Source organism: Crotalus tigris, unplaced genomic scaffold, assembly GCF_016545835.1.
Source record: "Crotalus tigris isolate CLP2741 ecotype Arizona unplaced genomic scaffold, ASM1654583v1 scf7180000024437.13266115, whole genome shotgun sequence".
NCBI classification, from domain to species: domain Eukaryota; kingdom Metazoa; phylum Chordata; class Lepidosauria; order Squamata; family Viperidae; genus Crotalus; species Crotalus tigris.
The window spans coordinates 11,025,812-11,046,233 of NW_024100606.1; the positions used below are offsets into that span (position 1 = coordinate 11,025,812).

The 20,422-nt window shown below is 38.6% G+C and overlaps 1 protein-coding gene across 4 annotated transcripts in view; it reads left to right on the forward strand.

Annotated features, from left to right (window-relative positions):
• The window catches only part of LOC120302794 (tRNA (cytosine(38)-C(5))-methyltransferase-like), a 231,552-nt gene that overhangs the window by 127,948 nt on the left and 83,182 nt on the right, over positions 1–20,422 (forward strand). For all 4 annotated transcript variants that reach the window (XR_005555217.1, XM_039331729.1, XM_039331730.1 and 1 more), the window contains exons 31-32: positions 16,071–16,245; positions 17,578–17,759. Coding sequence is in view for 3 of the 4 variants with exons in the window: in XM_039331729.1 (XP_039187663.1) it covers positions 16,071–16,245; positions 17,578–17,759 (357 nt within the window). In the remaining variant the exon portion in view is untranslated. The remainder of the gene's footprint in view (positions 1–16,070; positions 16,246–17,577; positions 17,760–20,422) is intronic.

Genomic DNA, 20,422 nt, shown 5'->3' on the forward strand with positions numbered 1-20,422 from the left:
CTTATCAGTTCCCATTAGACATCTTAAAGACCAAGTCTGAATTGTTCAAATGGGATATCTTTGTTAAGGCCCCACTGTTCGACACTATAGGTCAGACATGTCAAACACAAGGCCCGCCGGCCAGATGCGGGCCGGGGAGGGCATAGATTTGGGCCCCAGGGCTGACCCAGAAATGGCAAGAGACCAGCCCCTGCTGCCCCAGCCCTGGCCTACCGCAACCCAGCTGGGCGCCTTGGAGCAAGCACAGGAAATAGCAAGCGCTCAGGGGCTGGTGGTGTCCAATATGCTACTGGAGAAGAGAGAGAGAGAGAGAGAGAGAGAGAGAGAGAGAGAGAGAGAGAGAGAGAGAGAGAGAGAATCACTATTTCTTATTTTCCCTTTTAAGTACCTTTATTTAGCCAAATTGATTTCCCAGCAAAGCCCTAAGCAAAGTCTATTTTTCTTTCATACACTACACAGTCGAAGTCTCCTTGTGAGACTTCTTTCCAAACAGTCGAAGTCTCCTTGTGAGACTTCTTTCCAAACCTAAAGGGCACTACACAGTCGAAGTCTCCTTGCAAGACTTCTTTCCTAACTTTGCATTGCTTATAGGGCCTTACCAGCTAGTTGCCCAAATCCAATTCTTTCATTCACTCATTCCATTTCATTTTCACACAGTCTCTCCCTTTTCCCTAACAAAAGGTTCTGTGCTCTGGCCAACCCCCATGCTGTCCAGGTTCTGCCAATTAAACAGATCCTTTCTGCGGCTAGGAAAGACCAGAAGGAGCAAAATCCAATTGTGATTGGGGAAAAAAAGATCTTCTCACTCATACAAACAGAAATACACACATTTTCTTTGTTCCCCTGGGCTTTAAACTTAAAATTTAGAGGTACTCACCTTCACCTTCTTTCCAAAGCAGCCCTTGAGCTCAAACTACCCTAGCTCCACATGGGCAAGGCCTGGGAGACCCATCCACAGACACAAGGGGGTCTGCTGCCGGCAAGATGGGGTTTACCAGTCTCAGTCCATTGGAGAGGTTAGCTTGGAGTCCCATCTCGGGGTGCCAAATTGTTAGGAGTAAAGTCTTCATCCTGGTTCATCCAAGCCGGGAATAAATAAGCAAACATGGTGACTGCTTTGGGAAGAAGGTTACAGTTTATTGCAGAAAGATAGTTCTTCAGGAAAGTACAGAGGAGAGAGAAGAACAGAGAGCACAGAGAGAGATTGAGCACATGGGCAGTAGGTTTTATACCCCCCCCCCTAGCCTTTTGTTTGGAATAGTTTCCTGTTCCTGTGGCATGAACCTTGAGACTGTTTCTGAGTGTTTGTCTAGGCCTTGATATCTGTGGTTTAATTCTGTTATCATATCCTGCTTCCCAGGTGATGGGGCTGACTCCTAGAGTTTGGGTGGGGTATGCAGATCTTCTCTTTTGTCTTCTTGATTGCTCTAGCTCCAACTTTCTGATGGTTTTACATTTGCATTTGTATAGGGCTAAAGTCTTGCTTGGGGCAGAGAGATAGATTTGGGGCCAAGTTTGATTTTAAAAAGTCCTTTTGAGGAAAAATATATTTTTCTGCCCTTTTTAATATTTCCTTCTGGGCTAACTTTCATCACCACCTTTCTCCCCTTCCTTCTCTTTTTTATTAACCTGTGTGTGTGTGTGTGTGTGTGTGTGTGTGTGAGAGAGAGAGAGAGAGAGAGAGAGAGAGAGGGAGGGAGGGAGGGAGAGGGAGAGGGAGAGAGTTGCAGAGTAAGCAAACTTACAAAAAGGGGATCTCTCTCTGTCTCTCATACAGATACACACATACACGGGAAGGTGGTGTGCAGGCAGGCGAGAGAGCAAACTTGCAGATTAGCTTTGTGGTCTTGCCTCTCCCCTCCCTAAAATCCAGGCAATAATAAAACTCTTTGGATTGAATGTGTTAGAAGTAAAGTCTTCATCCTGGTTCATCCAAGCCGGGAATAAATAAGCAAACATGGTGACTGCTTTGGGAAGAAGGTTACAGTTTATTGCAGAAAGATGGTTCTTCAGGAAAGTGCAGAGGAGTTAAGGGCTGAGCACATGGTGTAGTAGGTTTTTATACCCCCTCTAGCCTTTTGTTTGGAATAGTTTCCTGTTCCTGTGGCATGAACCTTGAGGCTGTTTCTGAGTGTTTGTCTAAGCCTTGATATCTGTGGTTTAATTCTATTATCATATCCTGCTTCCCAGGTGATGGGGCTAATGACTCCTAGAGTTTGGGTGGGGTATGCAGATCTTCTCTTTTGTCTTCTTGATTGTTCTGGCTCCAACTTTCTGATGGTTTTATATCTGCATTTGTATGGGGCTAAAGTCTTGCTTGGGGCAGAGAGATAGATTTGGGGCCAGGTTTGGTTTTAAAAAGTCCTTTTGAGGAAAATATATATTTTTCTGCCTTTTATAATATTTCTTTCTCTGGGCTAACTTCGCTCAAATGGAAAGTTAGGAATTGGTGTGAGTTGAAATTAAAAGGCTGAGTCAACTCCCCCCCCCAATTATTTTGTTGGAGATAAAAAATACTTCCCTTCATCTGCTCTTTTATCATTTAATCCAGCCTTACCCAAACTAATATATTTGGGGTGTCATGAACCACAGTTCCCATCATCCTGTGGCTATGCTGGCTAGAAATGCAATGCCTTATTTTCTCTGCAGTATGCGCCTAGGAGGCAGTAGGTCTGTGGTATTTAGATGTATTTAAACAGTTGTTTCTTCTGCCTAATTTATTAAATCAACTTCTAATTTGAAATTAAAAGTTTGTGAGAAATCCAGGATGGTTTACAAGAAAACTCTCAAAGACAGCTATTGCAAAGCATCACTAGCACTGCTTAAAACAATATTAAAAGTGTGTATTTTAAGAAAGAAAAATAGTAGTAGTAATTTACTTAGTGCTGTTTGACTATAAAATGTGTTGTTGTTTTACATATGCCTGGTTGAACAGTGTGTTTGGAGTTGCCTCTAAACAGGTAAGGGTTGCACTGTTCATATTTTCTTGGGAGAAAGTTCTATAATTGGGGTGCTGTCTCTGAAAAGGCTCTGCTTGTGGCCACTGTTCTATAAACCAAACCAGGGGGACCACCTGATCTAAATGGATGGTAAACATAGATGATTAGGGGCTGGAGGCTAAAACATATGACAAATGTTTGTGGGAATTGGGTATGTCTCACTTAATGAAAAGGACTAGGGGTGGTGACGTGATAGCAGTATTCCAATATTTGATGAGCTGCTACAGAGAAGAAGGGGTCAATCTATTTTCCAAAGCATCACAAGGCAAATAATAGATGGAAACTAATCAAGAAGAAAACCAGCCTAGAACTAAGGACTTGTGAAAACAACTAACCAGTGAAAAGGCTTGCCTTCAGAAGTTGTGGATGCTCTATCACTGGAGGCTTTTAGTAGAGATTGGATATTCCATTGTCTGGAATGGTATACGTCCCCTGTTTGAGCAGGGGCTTGGACTAAAGACCTCAAAGGTCTCTTCCAACAACAACAATAACAACAACAACAACAATAATGGCTTTGGAAGAATATCTGAAGAACAATGATGAAGATGCACTGAAATTAGTATATCAGGAAGGCTTACTAACTACTGGAGAGACCAAACTGGCCTACAAGAAAGACCAAATGAAGAACAGAATAGAGGCATGGGAAGACAAAGCACTACATGGCCAATACATTAAAAAAATAGCTGGGAAAGCAGATAATAACAAGACCTGGCAATGGCTAAGAGCAGGAAAATTGAAGAAAGAGACCGAGGGACTAATTCTGGCTGCACAAGACCAAGCCTTAAGGACAAATGCATATAAAGTCAAAATTGAGAAGACAGCAACAGACAGTAAGTGCCGCCTATGCAAAGAAGCTGAAGAAACAGTGGACCACCTGGTAAGCTGTTGCAAGAAGATTGCACAGACTGACTACAAGCAGCGGCATGACAAAGTAGCAACAATGGTGCATTGGAAGATCTGCAAAAAATATCATTTGCCTGTAAGCAAAAACTGGTGGGATCATAAAATAGAGAAAGTCATAGAAAATGATAAAATTAAACTGCTCTGGGACTTCAGAATTCAAACAGACAAGCACCTGCAACATAACACCCCAGACTTAACAATTGTCGATAAGAAAGACAAAAAAGTCTGGATAGTGGACGTGGCAGTGCCTGGAGACAGCAGAATAGAAGAGAAAGAACTGGAGAAGATAACAAAATACAAAGACCTACAAATAGAAATAGAAAGACTGTGGCAAAAGCAAGCAAGGGTAGTACCAATAGTAATAGGCTCTTTGGGTGCAATCCCAAAACAACTGGAGCACCACTTGAACACCATTGGCATTGACAAATTTGCTATTAGTCAATTGCAAAAGGCAGCTTTACTAGGAACTGCTTCCATCCTGCGACGATACCTGTAATACCATCAAACATCCACATCTGCCTATCCCAGGTCCTGGGTAAGGACTCGATAGGTAGAGAAAATGCCAAATCCAGTCTGAACATCTGGCTGACTGTGCGATGATCCATAATAAAGTTGGAAGGGACCTCGGAGGTCATCTAGTCCAACCCCCTGCTCAGGCAGGAAATCCTATACCATTTCAGACAAATGGCTGTCCAGTCTCTTCTTAAAAACTTCCAGTGTTGGAGCATTCACCGCTTCTGGAGGCAGGTTGTTCCACTGATTAATTGTTCTAGCTGTCAGGAAGTTTCTCCTTAGTTCTAGGTTGCTTGTCTCCTTGATTAGTTTCCATCTGTTGCTTCTTGTCCTGCCTTCAGGCGCCTTGGAAAATAGCTTGACTCCCTCTTCTTTGTGGCAACTCCAGAGATAATGGAATACTGCTATCATGTCCCCCCTTGTCCTTCTCTTCATTAAACTAGACATACCCAATTCTAGCAGCCTTTCCTTATATGCTTTAGCCTCCAGTCCCCTAATCATCTTTGTTGCTCTTCTCTGTACTCTTTCTAGAGCCTCAGCATCTTTTTTACATTGTGGTGACCAAAACTGAATGCAGTATTCCAAGTGTGGCCTTACCAAGGCATTGTAAAGTGGTATTAATACTTCACGTGATCTTGATTCTGTCCGTCTATTAATGCAGCCTAGGACTGTGTCGGCCTTTTTGGCAGCTGCAGCACACTGCTGGCTCATAGAGAAGTGCTGCCAACCTCTCCCCTTCTCCTCATCCCTTCCTGGGCACAGACAGAAGGAAGGAAGGAAGGAGGGGAGGGAAACAGGAAGAAAGTAAGGGAAGGAAGGAAGGAGATGGGAATGAAAACGAGGGAGGCAGGGAAGAAGGAAAAAAGGAAGGAAGGAAGGAAGGAAGGAGAAAAAAAGAAAAAGAAAGAAAGAAAGAAAGAAAGAAAGAAAGGAGAGAAGGGAGGGAGGGAGGGAGGGAGGGAGGGAGGAAGGAAGGAAGGAAGGAAGGAAGGAAGGAAGGAAGGAAGGAAGGAGAGGGAGGGAGGGTCTGAGGGAAGTCCTGCTTTAGCACTTGGCTACCAGCAGCCCTGTTGCCCTTTTGCCTTCCCCTGGTGGTCTCCCATCCTATTGCTGAGGATGCTTTAGTTACAAAGCCAGGTTTCATTGCATGGAGAGGGAGTGGGCCTCCCTCTGACCCATGCACTTTGTCCTTCTGCACCCACCATGAGCAACCTGGCCAAGGAGAGTGAGCACAGCAGCAGCAGCATTGAGGAGGAGGTAAGTGCAGCTGGGTGCACCCTCGGGGAAGTGCGGCTAGGCTAGGCAAGGCTGTGGGGTCCTGATGCCATGGGAGCTCAAGGGCCGGGCTGGGCGCTTGACCTCCGCTGCCCAGGGCTCTGGGCAGTCCATGCCACTGTCCAGGGGCCCCGTACACAACCTGAGGCTCAGTGAGGCTCCTCCATTGGACCATGTCCTGGCACTCACCCACTGTCTCACCCACCCTTCCCCACCCTCAGATGCGCCCCATTCTTGCCCAGGCCCGCACAGGTGCCCCTTATTTGAGTGACATGGAGCTGGCCATGCCCACCCAGTAGGCCATGTCCATGCCAGCCACACCCACCTGCCCCCCAATGGCAACCACAATACTGATGCGGCCCTCAATGAAATTGAGTTGGACACCCCTTCTATAGGTCAACATTGCCACTATTTTTGGCCTGAATATTTTCAGTACACTGTCAAGATACCTGGGAAATTTTAGTTAAATATATTCTTTTAGTACTTATCTCAGCTCTTGCCAGGCTTTTTAAAAAATAATTTACCCATGATCCTATGTTGGTAAAAAACACTCCTAAATAGATAAAATAACTTATTTATATGTCTTATGCCATGTATTTATTTCACACTTTTTTTTCTAAATGCCATCACTTTTAATTTGGTTTTATTGATGTTGAAGAAATTAAGAGCACAGTAGATATTTAGTTTTTGCAATAGTCTTCTCAGGCCTGTTTGGGAATGTACTTTAGAGCTGTGTCATCAGCATATAAAAGGATATTAATAAATTTGTCATAGATCTTTGACATATTAGAATCTGGAGCATTCAAGAATCCAGGTATATCGTAGATATAAAAACATAAAGATTGGCAAAAAATACAACCATTTAACCTATAAGAACTTTCAGATTGGTGCTTGAGTAGAAGGCCTTAACCAAGAATAAGAATCTGGGTTCCATATTTAAGCTGGCCAGTTTCTTCCACCGAATATTTATATTTATAGAATCAAAAGCCTCATGAGATCTATAAGTGTGTAAATAATTTATTTACATTTGTTAGTTGCTCTGTTATGAGATGGTATAAAATATTCTTCCAACCTCTGGTCCTGGTCACTGACCCAGATTGGATTTTGCAATATTATCCTGGGGCAAATATATTTTCTTCATTCGTGTATAAAACAATTGTTTATTGTAGAGCACTCTGATCTGAATCCAAGCAGCTTGTTCCTTCACTAAGAGATTTTTTTTTCCAATAGCAAGTCTTCTATTTTGCTCAAAAGATGTTTTGCATGCATTTGGCCACAATTCCAATAAGGTTTATCAATCTAAACTTGGGAGTGTCACATTTGTCACCCTTTTTATGCAGCAGAACTGTACCGTGTTTTCCCCAAATAAAAATGCATATTACCAGAAGAAGAGAGAACCAAGGAAGCACTGGATGGTGTGGTATTGGACTACTAGACTGAGAAAGTTAATATGTACCACTGAATTATTAATAGACCCAGACAACACGTTGCTTATTAACTACTTATGATTGTAAAATTAGAAAATTAATAAAATATTTATATATTTTATATTTATATATAAAAAAGAGAATGACTGGCCCAAGATCACTCAGCTAGCTTTCATGGCTAAAATGAGTCTAGAATTCAAAATCATCTGCTTTTTAGCCTCTTGCCTTTACCAATAGACCCTCAATCATTTTCTGCTACGTAAATAGTCAGAATCAAACCAATTTCAATTTATTTACTCTTGGTTTCTAATAGGAAATTTATCTGTTAAAATTTTTCTCAGCAAAAGACAGATTAGTGTATTGGGTCAGAGTACTATCTGCACCTGGGTGAATGAGGAATTTCAGTTTGTCCAACTGTAGGCCAGATCTGGATTCAGAAAGGTAGATATTGTCTTGGCATCTATCCTGATTCAATTAAGCTTTTTGTTCTGCCTCACTTTGAGATTAGCAAATAGCCTCATTATCAGGAATATATAACCTAGAATCAAATCTGCCTTCAGAATGGACTGAGATTGGTTGATGATAATTATCCTCCTTCACATGGACTTCAATGTCTGAAAACAAGTCAGTCCTATTTTGTGTAACATATATGTAATCTAAAACACTACTGGAGTTTCCTGAATGGTATGTAAAGGGATACATAAAACCAGGTTCTTTACTATCTAAAATGTGGAATTTGCAAACAGACCAGTTGTGAACTCTATGGTATTTCTTTTGGGGGCCTCTAGAAAGGGGGATCATTTATAAGATACTCCTCAGCAATAACATCCAAGTGAACAAAATCTTATAAGAAAGCCCCCATATTGGCATTAAAATCTCCTGATAGAATTACAGTGACTTTAGGGTGATTTAAATTTATCTTTAATACTGTCTTTTCTAGCTTTGCCCAAATATTCGGGGGAAAGTGGGAATATATGTGTGGTTGAACATATGTGTGCAAAAGAACTATTTCAGAAAATTGATAAAAAAATTGACAGTTAAATAATGGGAGAATAATCTTTGAGGACCAATTCCTGTCCTGCTACCCAGATCTCCACACATAATTATCTCCTCAGAAATCTGACTGGAACTTCTTGGGTTCCCATCTTATTACTCTATGAACAGCTCCCTTTGCATTATGTTACCCAGCTGAGAATACACCTGCCCCACACACTCCACACGGGTGGATAGGATGCTTAGTGATACAAGCTGCTTTGTTACTGGATGTCTGTACCCCACCCCTCTTGACACACTGCATATCTTGGCAAGAATAGCCCTGGCATGTATTAGAAGAAGTGTGGCACAAGACATGGAATATGGAAACATGATCCGGCACCCCATTTTTGGCCAACTACCCCCTATAAAAAGATTGAAATCAAGAAAGAGCTTTTTAGATTGTGCCAAGGAGATTGTTATTATGCCTCAAAAAGAACAATAAAAAAATGGAAACTTCAAATTAAATATCTTCATAATTGGATAGAGTTGTCTGAAAGTTTGGAGGAAAAGTGAACAGTTTGGAGATGTTTAAATAGACTATGTACTGATTTGGTAGAACTAAAGATCACATGGAAAAATGGGAGTTTCTACAGGGGACAAGAGTATTTACTTTGGATATGGTACTATTCAGTGTACTCTAGGAACAATATGCACACAGAATGACTTGCTGGTCAAGAATACCGTGCTATCAATGTGCCATTGGGCTAGACTTATATATAGTTTGATTACATGTTTTATTAAAGTTTTTAATTTTTTAAATTTAAATTAATAATTTGCCCCTTTCTAGTTCCTCTATATCTAATACAAGATGAGATGAAACTTGGCTCTGCCTTGGAAAGTGTAATCAATCCATCTTTTAGTTTTATATTTCCTTGCAGGAATAGTCCAGGACTTAAAGCATGGTAAATGAATCTTTTTCTCATCTGTAGTCAGCCAGGTCTAGTAGTCAGCCAGGAGTGTTATGTAATCAGAATTAAAGAATAGCCAGGTCTAGTAGTCAGCCAGGAGTGTTATGTAATCAGAATTAAAGAATATCTCCATCAGGGCATTTTATTGTTCTGTTTCATATCCGAATTCTATGTTAATATAGGGGATGAACCAGCAGATTGTTTCTCAAAATAGGCATTGTTTTCTTGGCCACTTGGGGTGAGCAGCCCTATTAGAGGTTTATCATATCCATATGTTGTTGCTAATAATTCACCCAGAATTATTTTTATAATACCTACTTGTTCAATATTTGGCAAGGTGCTGAATGAGTTAATCATGTTTGTCTCAAAGGGTTCTTCAGAAAACTGACTTGCTGTGGGAAGTTCAGGTGGTTTATTCAGGCAATTTCTGCTCAAGGACAGGTGATAGAACATCTTTAGACTTACCAACTTTTTTGTTTCTACAATTAAACTTTAAAGTAGAAGCACTCTTATTTCCAAGATGAGTTATTAATGGGCTGACTTCCTCTGTGTGAGGGAAGATTGGATAATAAATCTGGTATCTGATACAATAGCTTTAATAGAATGATTTGAATTTATCTTTAACACTATCTTTTCTAGATTCACCCAAATATTAGGGGGGAAATGGGGAGACGTACGTGCTGCTATATATACATTCAGTAGAACTGTTTCAGAGAATTTATAAATGGGGAGCTAAATAATGGGGAGAGCACCTCCAAGAACTAGTCTCTAAGGATGGCTGTGCTTACTATCCTAGCTCTCTTGGCAAAGGTAGTCAGTCCTCCTGATGTCCACCTTTTATTAGTCTTCTACTTCCTTGCAGGAAGAGTCCAGGATCTAAAACCTGGTAAATAAGTCTTTTCCTCATCTGTAATCAATCAGGCCTCTGAAATCAGTGCTATGAAATCAAAATTAGAGAGGAATTCTACCAAGTCTCCATTTTTTACTCTATTCTTCCAACCAGCAATATTCTAAGACAATAATTGGACAGAACTCTTCTGCTTAATATTAATGGGGATAACTGAGAAGGTGCTGTTATTTGGGTTGAAGGCCATGAGTTTTTCAGTCATTCAATGATTCAACATCTTCATCAACGATTTGGATGAGGGGATAGATGGGGAACTCATCAAATTTGCAGATGACATCAAGCTGGCAAGAATAGCCAACACTCCAGATACAGGAGGACCTGGACAGACTTGAACACTAGGCGCTATCTAACAAAATGAAATTCAATAGTGAAAAAAGCCAGGTTCTACATTTAGGCAAGAAAAACCAAATGTACAGCTATAGTATAGGGGGTACCTTGCTCAATAGTAGTAACTGGGAGACGGATCTCGGAGTCCTAGTGGACAATCACTTAAATATGAGCCAGCAGTGTGCTGCAGCTGCCAAAAAAGCCATAACAATTCTAGGCTGCATTAACAGAGGGATAGAATCAAGATCACGTGAAGTATTAATACCACTTTACAGTGCCTTGGTAAGGCCACACTTGGAATACTGCATTCAGTTTTGTTCACCACAATGTAAAAAAAATGCTGAGGCTCTAGAACAGTGATTCTCAACCTTTCTAATGCCGTAACCCCATAATACAGTTCCCCATGTTGTGGTGACCCCCAAGTGGGTGTGGCCACCAATAAGAGGGAATAGGACAGCTAGGGAAAAGGGAAAAAAATGGCGGACAGCATGGTTTGGTGACCCCCGTGAAATGGTCATTCTACCCCAAATGGGGTCCCGACCCACAGGTTGAGAACCACTGCTCTAGAAAGAGTACAGAGAAGAGCAACATAGTTGATTAGGGGACTGGAGGCTAAAACATAGAAGGAACAGTTGCTGGAGTTGGGTATGTCTAGTTTAATGAAGAGAAGGGCGAGGGGGGACATGATAGCAGTGTTCCAATATCTCAGGGGCTGTCACAAAGAAGAGGGAATCAAGCTATTCTCCAAGGCGTCTGAAGGCAGAACAAGAAGCAACGGATGGAAACTGATCAAGGAGAGAAGCAACCTAGAACTAAGGAGAAACTTCCTGACAATTAGAACAATTAACCAGTGGAACAACTTACCTCCAGAAGTGGTGAATGTTCCAACACTGGAAGTTTTTAAGAAGAGACTGGACAGCCATTTGTCCAAAATGGTGTAAGGTTTCGTGCCTGAGCAGGGGGTTGGATTAGATGATCTCCAAAGTCCCTTCCAACTTTATTATTATTATTACTTGTTAAAGTAAATTTGTTTATCTTCACCACTGCCTTGATGTTGCATAAGCAACTATGGGTTTTGAGGTGAGCAGCAGTTTGAATAAGGTACTTTTGCAGATTGGCAATTCAGAATAGTGTTAGTGTCTAGGAGGAATAGCATATCTCTAGACAACAATAAATTTTATGCCTCAGATTCTCTCCTTAGACCATTTTGAAATGCTATGGTCAGCTGTGGTCTAGTTGTTGATTTGCAGCTTGTATCTATTTTAGAAGCATTGAGCTAAGTAAGGATAGCTTCCTTATAACTGAGTTCTATTCCAAGACAATCATCAGTTAGTTGCTCACCATGATTTGCAGTTGCATCTTGCTTCCTTTTATCTGTCAACTTCTATTTTATTTCTTTTATTTGTATCTTCTATATTGTGTGATATTTTATCACGGAGCAGAGATTAAGATGGAAACTATTTCCAAGGATTCCTTGTCATTATAGTCCATGACTATATTCCATGTTGAAATAGGGGGTAGTTTCTCAAAGTATGCATTATTTTCTTGGACAATGGGCATGACCAACTTTATTAGAGGTTGTTTTGAATAGTTCCCTCAGGCTATCTAATCTTTTTATAATACCTACTTTTATAAGACTCACTTGTTCAGTATCCAGTAGAATACTGAATGAATTAATCAAGTTGGTCCTGAAAGATTCTTCAGAAAACTCCATTACTGGAGGTTTTCAAGAAGAGATTGGCTAGCCCTTTATCCAGAATGGAAAAGAGTCTTCTGTCTGAGAACGGGGTTGGATTAGAAGACCTCTAAGATCCCTTCCAGCTCTGTTATTATGTTAAAATTGCCTTGCTGAGGGAGGTCTAGGTGGCTTATTCAAGCTATCTCTGCTCAAGGATAGTGATGATAGAACATCCTTTGAGTTAATTCTATTCTTCAGAACACTGACTTGTTGTATGACATCCAGGTGGTTTATTCAGGCTATCTCTGCTCAAGGATAATGTTGATAGAACATCCTTGGAGTTATTAACTTTTGTGTTACCTCAATTAAATTTTAAAGTAGAAGAACTCCTATTTCTAAGATGAATTATTAAGGGACTGACTCCCCCTGTGGGAAACGCATATAATGAGAAGAGTTCAAACTTGTGTAAAAAAAGATTTTGTTTTAAACAGCATACTGGCAATAGTAAGATGTTTGACAGAAAGAAGGGTACATTTAGAGTCTCTCCTGGATGGGAGCCATTCAGTCTTTTCCAAATCAACCAATTGCCTTTCGCAGTGGAGAATCTGACTGACAGAACTGCTGCATTTCTGGATCCTCATTTTTGCTCTCTTTACTCATAACCATGACTTTCAACAAAATCAGATCAGTTGACAAATCAAAATAATAATTATTTTTGATTTGCATGCCTTTCATACAGTACTTTCTGGAGGGAGTGAAACTTGATGCTTCTCTGGATATAGGCTTGGACCTCTTAGCATATTTCCAACTTTCTTTTTAGGTTCAAAATTAAAATCCACTTTTCATCATCATTATCTACGTTTGAATCACAGTTGCCTTTGCATGATTTTGTTTTAGTTGATTAATTAGTAGCATTTGGATGACTGTGTTTAATCTAAATATAAGCTCTTTTTGGTAGGTAAAATGAGGACCCAGATTGTTGGGGGCAATGTAAATATATATATACATTGCTTACTGGTGTACACCGCTTAGAGAGTGCTCACACTTAAAGCGGTATATAAGTCTCATAAATAAATAAATAAATAGTCAGGAGTTCAAAAATTGACAATACTCTTTTTGCCACCACTAGGTTATGAAATCAGTGACATTTTTGTTTTTTAAGTCCTCCTTCCTTTAAGCCTTCCAGCAACTGGGCAAATGACTGCATATGAACTGAGAAGGGGAAGCTTTTTCAGGGATAAAGGCAGAAAAATCTAAAATCTTGGGAGCTCTCTAGTTCTCTAACTGTGGATATTCCATTGCAGGGAGCCTCTTCTTTCTTTTCTCCATGGCAGAAATGATACCAGTCTCCAGTAAAAATGATAAAAATACAGGTCTCCAGCAGGAGAGTAAAAGAGAAGAAAGTGAAACAGAATAAAATAGGATAAAATAATTCAATCTTTAACTAGCTTTTTTTATTTTTAAGAGTAGTTTTAGAGGGAGCTCTTAACAACAGATGCCACTTCTTATGCCATCTCCACTCCCTCGTGCAATTTTCTAGATAATAGATTATTCATCTGGGTAATATCCTGGTAAGAAAAATGCATATGTTAGTGTTTTTCAAACTTAGCAACTTTAAGATATGTAGATTTTAACTGGCAACAGGCTGGCTGGGGAATTATGGAAGTTCAAGTCCATATATCATAATGTCGCCAATTGAGAAACACCGACTACATAAATGTACTGTATCTTTTGTTCGTGCTTTTGATTCAAATAAATAACTTTTTACCAAGGTTTTTAATATAGGTTTTTAGCAGTTTGCCTAATTTTTAATGAGTTCCATGACACACAGAGAAAACCTTACTTTTTAAATCTAACAGTCATAAAAGATAGAGATTTACAAAAAAAAATTAAGGCAGGTGCTTTCCAGTTCACACAAAAGATTAAAAGGGGAGGATGAGAAGCGCATTCAGATTTGTTAGATTCTGTTACTATAGCTATTCTAATAAAAGTAGTTTTATTAGAAAGCCTGTTTCTTGATCTAATCTTCCTTTTAGGGCTGACTTTGTGTGACCAGAAAGAAGTCAAAGGAAAGTCATAGAATTGCATATTTCCCCTTCTGAGCAATAGAAGGAAGACTTCGTTTTATTTGGTCTGATTCTTGGATTATGTTATATGTAAAAGAATTTGTTTTTTAAAATAAATTGTAGTTAAATAAGTCAGCCACAGATTCTGGCATGTTTGAAAATGCCTTTGAAACAACAATTCCTGATTTTTAGGAGTTAGGCACAGTGAAATATAATCTTGACATTTTTTCTAAAGAAATTCTAGAATTTTGAACAAGCTTGTTTCCAAAGAATCGAAAAGGGGAAAAAAATCTATCTAATCTGAGCTACTGAAAGCTGGGCAACTACTAGACAGTAGCAGAAAGATGTCCTAATCTCTAATTTTTGGCTGACATTTGGTCCTTATACCAGTTTTTACAGATGAGATTTTGAAATCTTGAAGAAAGACTTGTATGAAATTAGTCTGAAAAATACACATTAAAACAGGCTGGGCATTAATTTCTTGTATGCAGCCAACGTCTTTATTTTGTTAATTATCTCTTGCCTTCTGTGGATGCCATTTACAGTACAGAAACACAGATTCAATTTCCTTAAAAGAGATGTAATGTTAGCAGCAATAAGATTCATATTAATATCCTATATTCATAACATGTTTCAAAAACTGATATAACAGCAACTCTATTAAGTCTAAATGGTATTTCTTTCTTCCAAAAATCAAAATGTTCTTAGTTTCTCAGATTTCTGAATGGGTATAATAAGCAGTTAACTAAACTGAAATAAAATCCCATAATTTCTATGCACTTTGGGGGGAAAAAGGATGATTGAATGTCTAGGTTTTGTTTTTTTTTAACATCCTGCATGAATCAAAGCAATGGAATTAAAGGGGTTGTGCTGTTCTTTCCACTGAGAATTTTCCTTGGGAAAGTATGGGGATTCTGTTTTGTTTAATATAAAAAGGAAGGGCATGGCAGGGTGTACCATTTCAGATATGACAAATACATTGAAACAGAATGAGTTGAAATAAATTCAGCTGATATTTTTGTTATCTAGGATTGAGTAGATTAATTTTGAAAATTAAACATATTTAGCTATACTATACACTTTGTAAACTGTGAACTGAAAATGTTTAGAAGAAAACCCTGGGAGTTAAAATTTACATGGTTCAAAGAATATATATTTAAGCACTCATTATCATGGGTATAATTTTTTGCAAATTATGAATCCTTCATTAAATGATAAAAGTAGCATGAAAATAAATTATGAAAGTAAATTATAAATATTTTCAGTTGCTGTGTGCATGGTATGCATTTGAACAAAATATTGTCAAAGAGGCTTTACTTCACAAAAACCTGATAAGATTTCTTTCTATAAATACTTACAAATTAAACCTAATTAGTTTAAATATTACTAAAGTAGACAAAGTTGGTAAAAATCAAATGCTGAAAGAATGATAAGCCATAAAGTAGCAAAATAATCCTTTGAATAAATTACAATCTATTGAGAACAATACTGAGAACAATTAAAGTAAAGCAAAACTTTTAAAATTTGATGGTTTTATTGTATTAGGTAAAATGGCGACTAGATTTAGGCTGCAAAAATCCATATAACCTCTAGAGCAGAGGTACCCAACCTTTTGGGCACCAGGGACCGGTTCCATGGAGAAAGGTTTTTCCATGGACTGGAGAGGGCGTGATTTTGTGTGCTGCCTCCTCCATCCAATGGATGGGGCTTTGCTTGTTTGTGCAGATCGGTTGTTAGCATGCCGCAGCCTGGTACCGGTCCATGGACCGGGGGTTGGGGACCCCTGCTCTAGAAGGCAATAAAGCATTAGTCCCTGCAGCATTTTGCTGCCATCTACAGATAGTACTAATCTTTGTTCCAATTGCACTGCCAAAATGTTACAGAAATATTCAAGATGATGCCTCTACTTAAATATTTTTATTGCCTTTTACTCTTGTCTTCAACACACAACTGTAGAGCTCTTGATTACTTTTATATATTGTTTATCCATTCACTATATTACCTTGTGTTTTTTTTTTACATGTCCTTCTAGATCTATGGTGGATATGATTCATCTTCACCTAGGCTGGCCCAAGTTTGCACTCCAAGATCATCACAAAATCCTTTGCATGTCTCTAGCACTGGAAATGCAATTACAGTCAGATTCAAAACAAGTGGGAGAATGAACAGAAAAGGATTCAATGCCAGTTGGCAAGAAATAGCTGGAGGTTAGAATGATTGTGCATGATGGGTGATGCATTGTGATGTTGTAAAACAGAATTCTGTCTGCCTGCCTACCTGTCCTATCTATCTGTCTGTCTGTCCGTCCGTCCGTCCGTCCGTCCGTCCGTCCATCCATCCATCCATCCATCTCAGTGTTTCTCAACTTAAAGTTGAGATTGGTGTGTTTCAACTCCTAGAATTCCCCAGCCACACCTTAAAGTTGCCAAGGTTGAGAAGCACTGATATTGCCGGCTTCAAAAATTGTGTTTATGTGGTTGTACTGTACCAAATTTCAAAGAATCATTTTAGCAATCTTCCTTTTTATTATTGAACAAAAATATTACAGATGTTTAGAGTTGGACAACTACAAATCCATGACCATCTCAAGTCCCGAATATTTTTTTTCAGTTCCCTAAGATACTACTAACAACAGTTGCCAAAAATTGATATCCTTGATTTCTGCCATCTTAAGGATGAAACACCACCCACATACATATACAAATAAAAAACATGCAAAGCTCTCCAAAAAACCAAGAAAAAATATCTCAGAAATCCTGGATCCTCTCCCTTCACATTTTCTTACCATGGGTGCCACAAAAGATTTGTTGGAATTTCTGGCTATCAGAAGGTTGCTGCTGCCTCAGAGAATGGTTAGGGAGAACTGAAAGTTACATTTTCAGCTCTACAAAATGAAAGTCTTCATAGAGGTTCAGTTAATTCAGTGGTTCTCAACCTGTGGGTTGGGACCCCATTTGGGGTTGAATGACCATTTCACGGGGGTCACCAAACAACGCAGTCTGCCATTTTTTTCCCCTTTTCCTTAGCTGTGCTACTCCCTTTTATTTTATTGGCTTTTGAAAGCCAATCTCTTGAATAGAGTCTAATTCTATTGGCTTTCAAAAGCCAATAGGAATTGTCCAGGCTGTCTCTGCCCTGCTGAGCCCACCAAAAGTCCCATTCTGCAAATGGTGCTGCACCAGTTGAGTAGTCCTCGACTTACGACCGGTTGAGTAGTCCTCGACTTACGACCGGTTGGGGGTCGCGGCATTAAAAAGGTTGAGAACTACTGAGTTAATTGAATAAAGAAAAAGCTTAATAGCCACTGAGTTCAATCTGCGTTTGATAAGATATATAAAATTAGAAAATATAGAATTTAGAAAACTTGTTGCTTATTGACCAACCGATCAGTTAAAAAGGAGTCTGTATATTTGGTTCCATTTCACACAACTTTGATAAATCTTTTATTAAATAAGCACTAAACTAACCATTTTTAAAATAAGCATTCATCTCTGGAAAAGAGAATGTAATACTATTTCTACTATTTCTATTGTTTCTAGGTTGTGGAGGCATTTTCCAAGCCCCACAAGGTGAAATTTACTCTCCAAACTACCCACAACCTTACAGTATGAACACTGACTGCTCTTGGGTTCTCCGTGTTGATAAAGGTCATCGTATAATGGTGAACTTCACTGATATACAGCTAGAATCCTCCTTTTCATGCCGCTTTGATTATGTTGCAGTGAGTACTGTTAATATTGCAATCTGCTGCTGATTTAATTTTGAGATTAAGTTTGGTACAAGCACAGGTCACATATTGATCTTTGGCCCTGGGGGATGGAAATTCAGGATATCAGAAATCCACTTGCTTCAGTTCTGATTTGCATTCAGTGTTGATTATACATGATATTTTTACAATGTTTTTAAACAGTTTCTGATTTCTAAACAGGCAATCAAAATATAGCTCCTGCTATTCTAAAATTGTGTAGTTCTATAGAAAATATTAGTTTAACATTGAGAATTATGAAAATCCATCACATAAAATTTCAAAGAGCAGAAAATACATGCCTATAAATTAATTTCTCCATTGTGAAATACTCTGAATAATATAAGTGGCTATTTGATGATTCTGTTAAAAATAATTTCTATTCCATTTATGATATTCTACATAATAACATCTTCTCTGTGATACTATGATATACAGTATCTCAAGGATATATGCAAATTATTAAGTAATTATGCATGAGTTAATGAACCAGCATTTATGTTACCCTATGACACCGAAAAGGTCATTTATCAAATGGCTTCCAGCACTTGCAGTTTATTCTTTTCCATCTAGTACCAATATTAAGAAATTTGCAATGTGTTGCTAAATTACAACGCCCAGCTTTTTCTAGCCCTGGTAGGCTGACTAGAGTCCTAGGTTTTAAGTTTAGCAATAGTAATAACTAAAATGCTACTCCAGCTCAATGCCTTCAAATACTAAGGTAATATGATGTCAACTGGGATGGGCAACAATAAATTGGTACTTCCATTAGTTTAAACAACAGTGAGTTTTAAAAGGATAGAATTTCATGACCATAGTCAAAGTCTGGTTTAAGTTGATCCACATTTTGTTAAAGTAAAATAAGTTGTTCACATAATACTTTAAGTCAAAACTAGAAAGATTGTTTTATGGCTTTAGGTTTGTTATATAATCAGTTGATGATTGCTCTTAGTCCATCCTAACCCTCTCCCCTGTTTTCTTGTTTTACATCAAAGTAGACTTTTCCAATTTCTGCCAGTACAAGTGGGCCATGTAGTTTGTGTCCTCAACTCCTCATTTTCTTGAAAGTAATATTTATATTCTAATTGGCTTTTATGTACAAATTGTGGCAGGCACAGTGTCTTCCATTCAGTCATTGCTCCTCTTCGTGGCTATTTCACCTTGGGCTAATAGCTTGGAAAAACATGGAGCTGTTTTGTTTTGTTTTGTTTTAACCAGTCCATTTATGAAATGATGGGTCTGTCTTTGCTGTTGCTTTTGACAAATGTATATTTTTAGTTTTTTTCTTGTCAATTTGATCTCATGAAAATTGCCTAGAAATAGAGAAACGACAGAGGAACAGGAGCCTGTGAAGGCCAGTAAAGACTGCAAGAAGGAAAAAAAAAATGGGGGAGGAAAGGATGGGAAGGAGGGAGATCATGTAGGTGAATATAAGCAATCAAATGTCAAACCTTTTCCTGACTATCATAAAGAAGATGTAGAAAATATGAATTCCCCATCCCCTCCAAGTACAAATATGCCTCCCTCTTCCCTGCACTACAATCCTCTAATGATTTGGCTTGTTGAAGTTCTCCTAATTGGCCTTACATAGCTTAGTATTTGAAAGAGCTGACAGAACAGAAGAGCTGGAATGAAGCTGAGAACACTTTGCCAGTTTACTCTTACAACTCAAGTGGCAACAAGGAAGGTGAAAGGATGATATTTTCCACATGCTGCTAATTCACCAGTGGATTGGTGAAAGGCTCAACATAAGCAAGCAATATCTGCACTAAGTAGAGGGTTAGACTCGACAGTCTAGTGCAGTGTTTTTCAACTTAGCCATTTTAAGATATATGGATTCTGGGAATTGAAGTCCATACATCTTAAAATTACCAAGTTTGAAAAATACCAGTCTCATCTTCTACGACTGCCTCCCCTATATGTTGTTTGCTCATGCAGATAGAAACCATGTATCCTCAAAGACCCAATCAAGGAAAAAAGAGCAACTGGGACAGCACTACTGTAAAAAAATGGAAATCCAAATACAGCTTTTGAAATCAACTAAATTTTCCATCATTATGAACATGGGAGACAAGCTGCTTAAGATGGCCATGTGGAAGAGATCATAATCAGAAGTTGGATAACTGAAATCAAAGATTCATCCTTATCCAAAATATTTTACTAATCTAAATATGACCATTCACTAATCAAGATGGGAACCGCTAAAGGGTTGTGGGTTTCTTATAAATTGTTTCCATTTTAATATTCTCCATCTGAAAATATGACAATCAATAACACACAAACATATATACATACAAACACCAGAAGCTGGTATTTAACCCTGAAGGATAATTAAGAATGAAAAGTACACTATAGAAAGGATTTTTTTTTAAAAAGATTTTTTTTGTTATAGGTACTTCTTTTTTAGCAGCCACAACTGGAATTGGCAACATGGTCATTAAGTAAAGTGGTTGTTAAATGAAACTGCAATTATCTTTATGATTTTATTTCAGCTTTACTTTGCTTTATAGAGTTGTGAAGGTTGTAAATGCAAGAACTAGTTGCAAGTTACTTTTTATCAACATCATAACACTCATTTTCATCAACATTACAACACCCATTGTGCGAGATAGTCACTAAACAAGGAGTACTTGTATTTT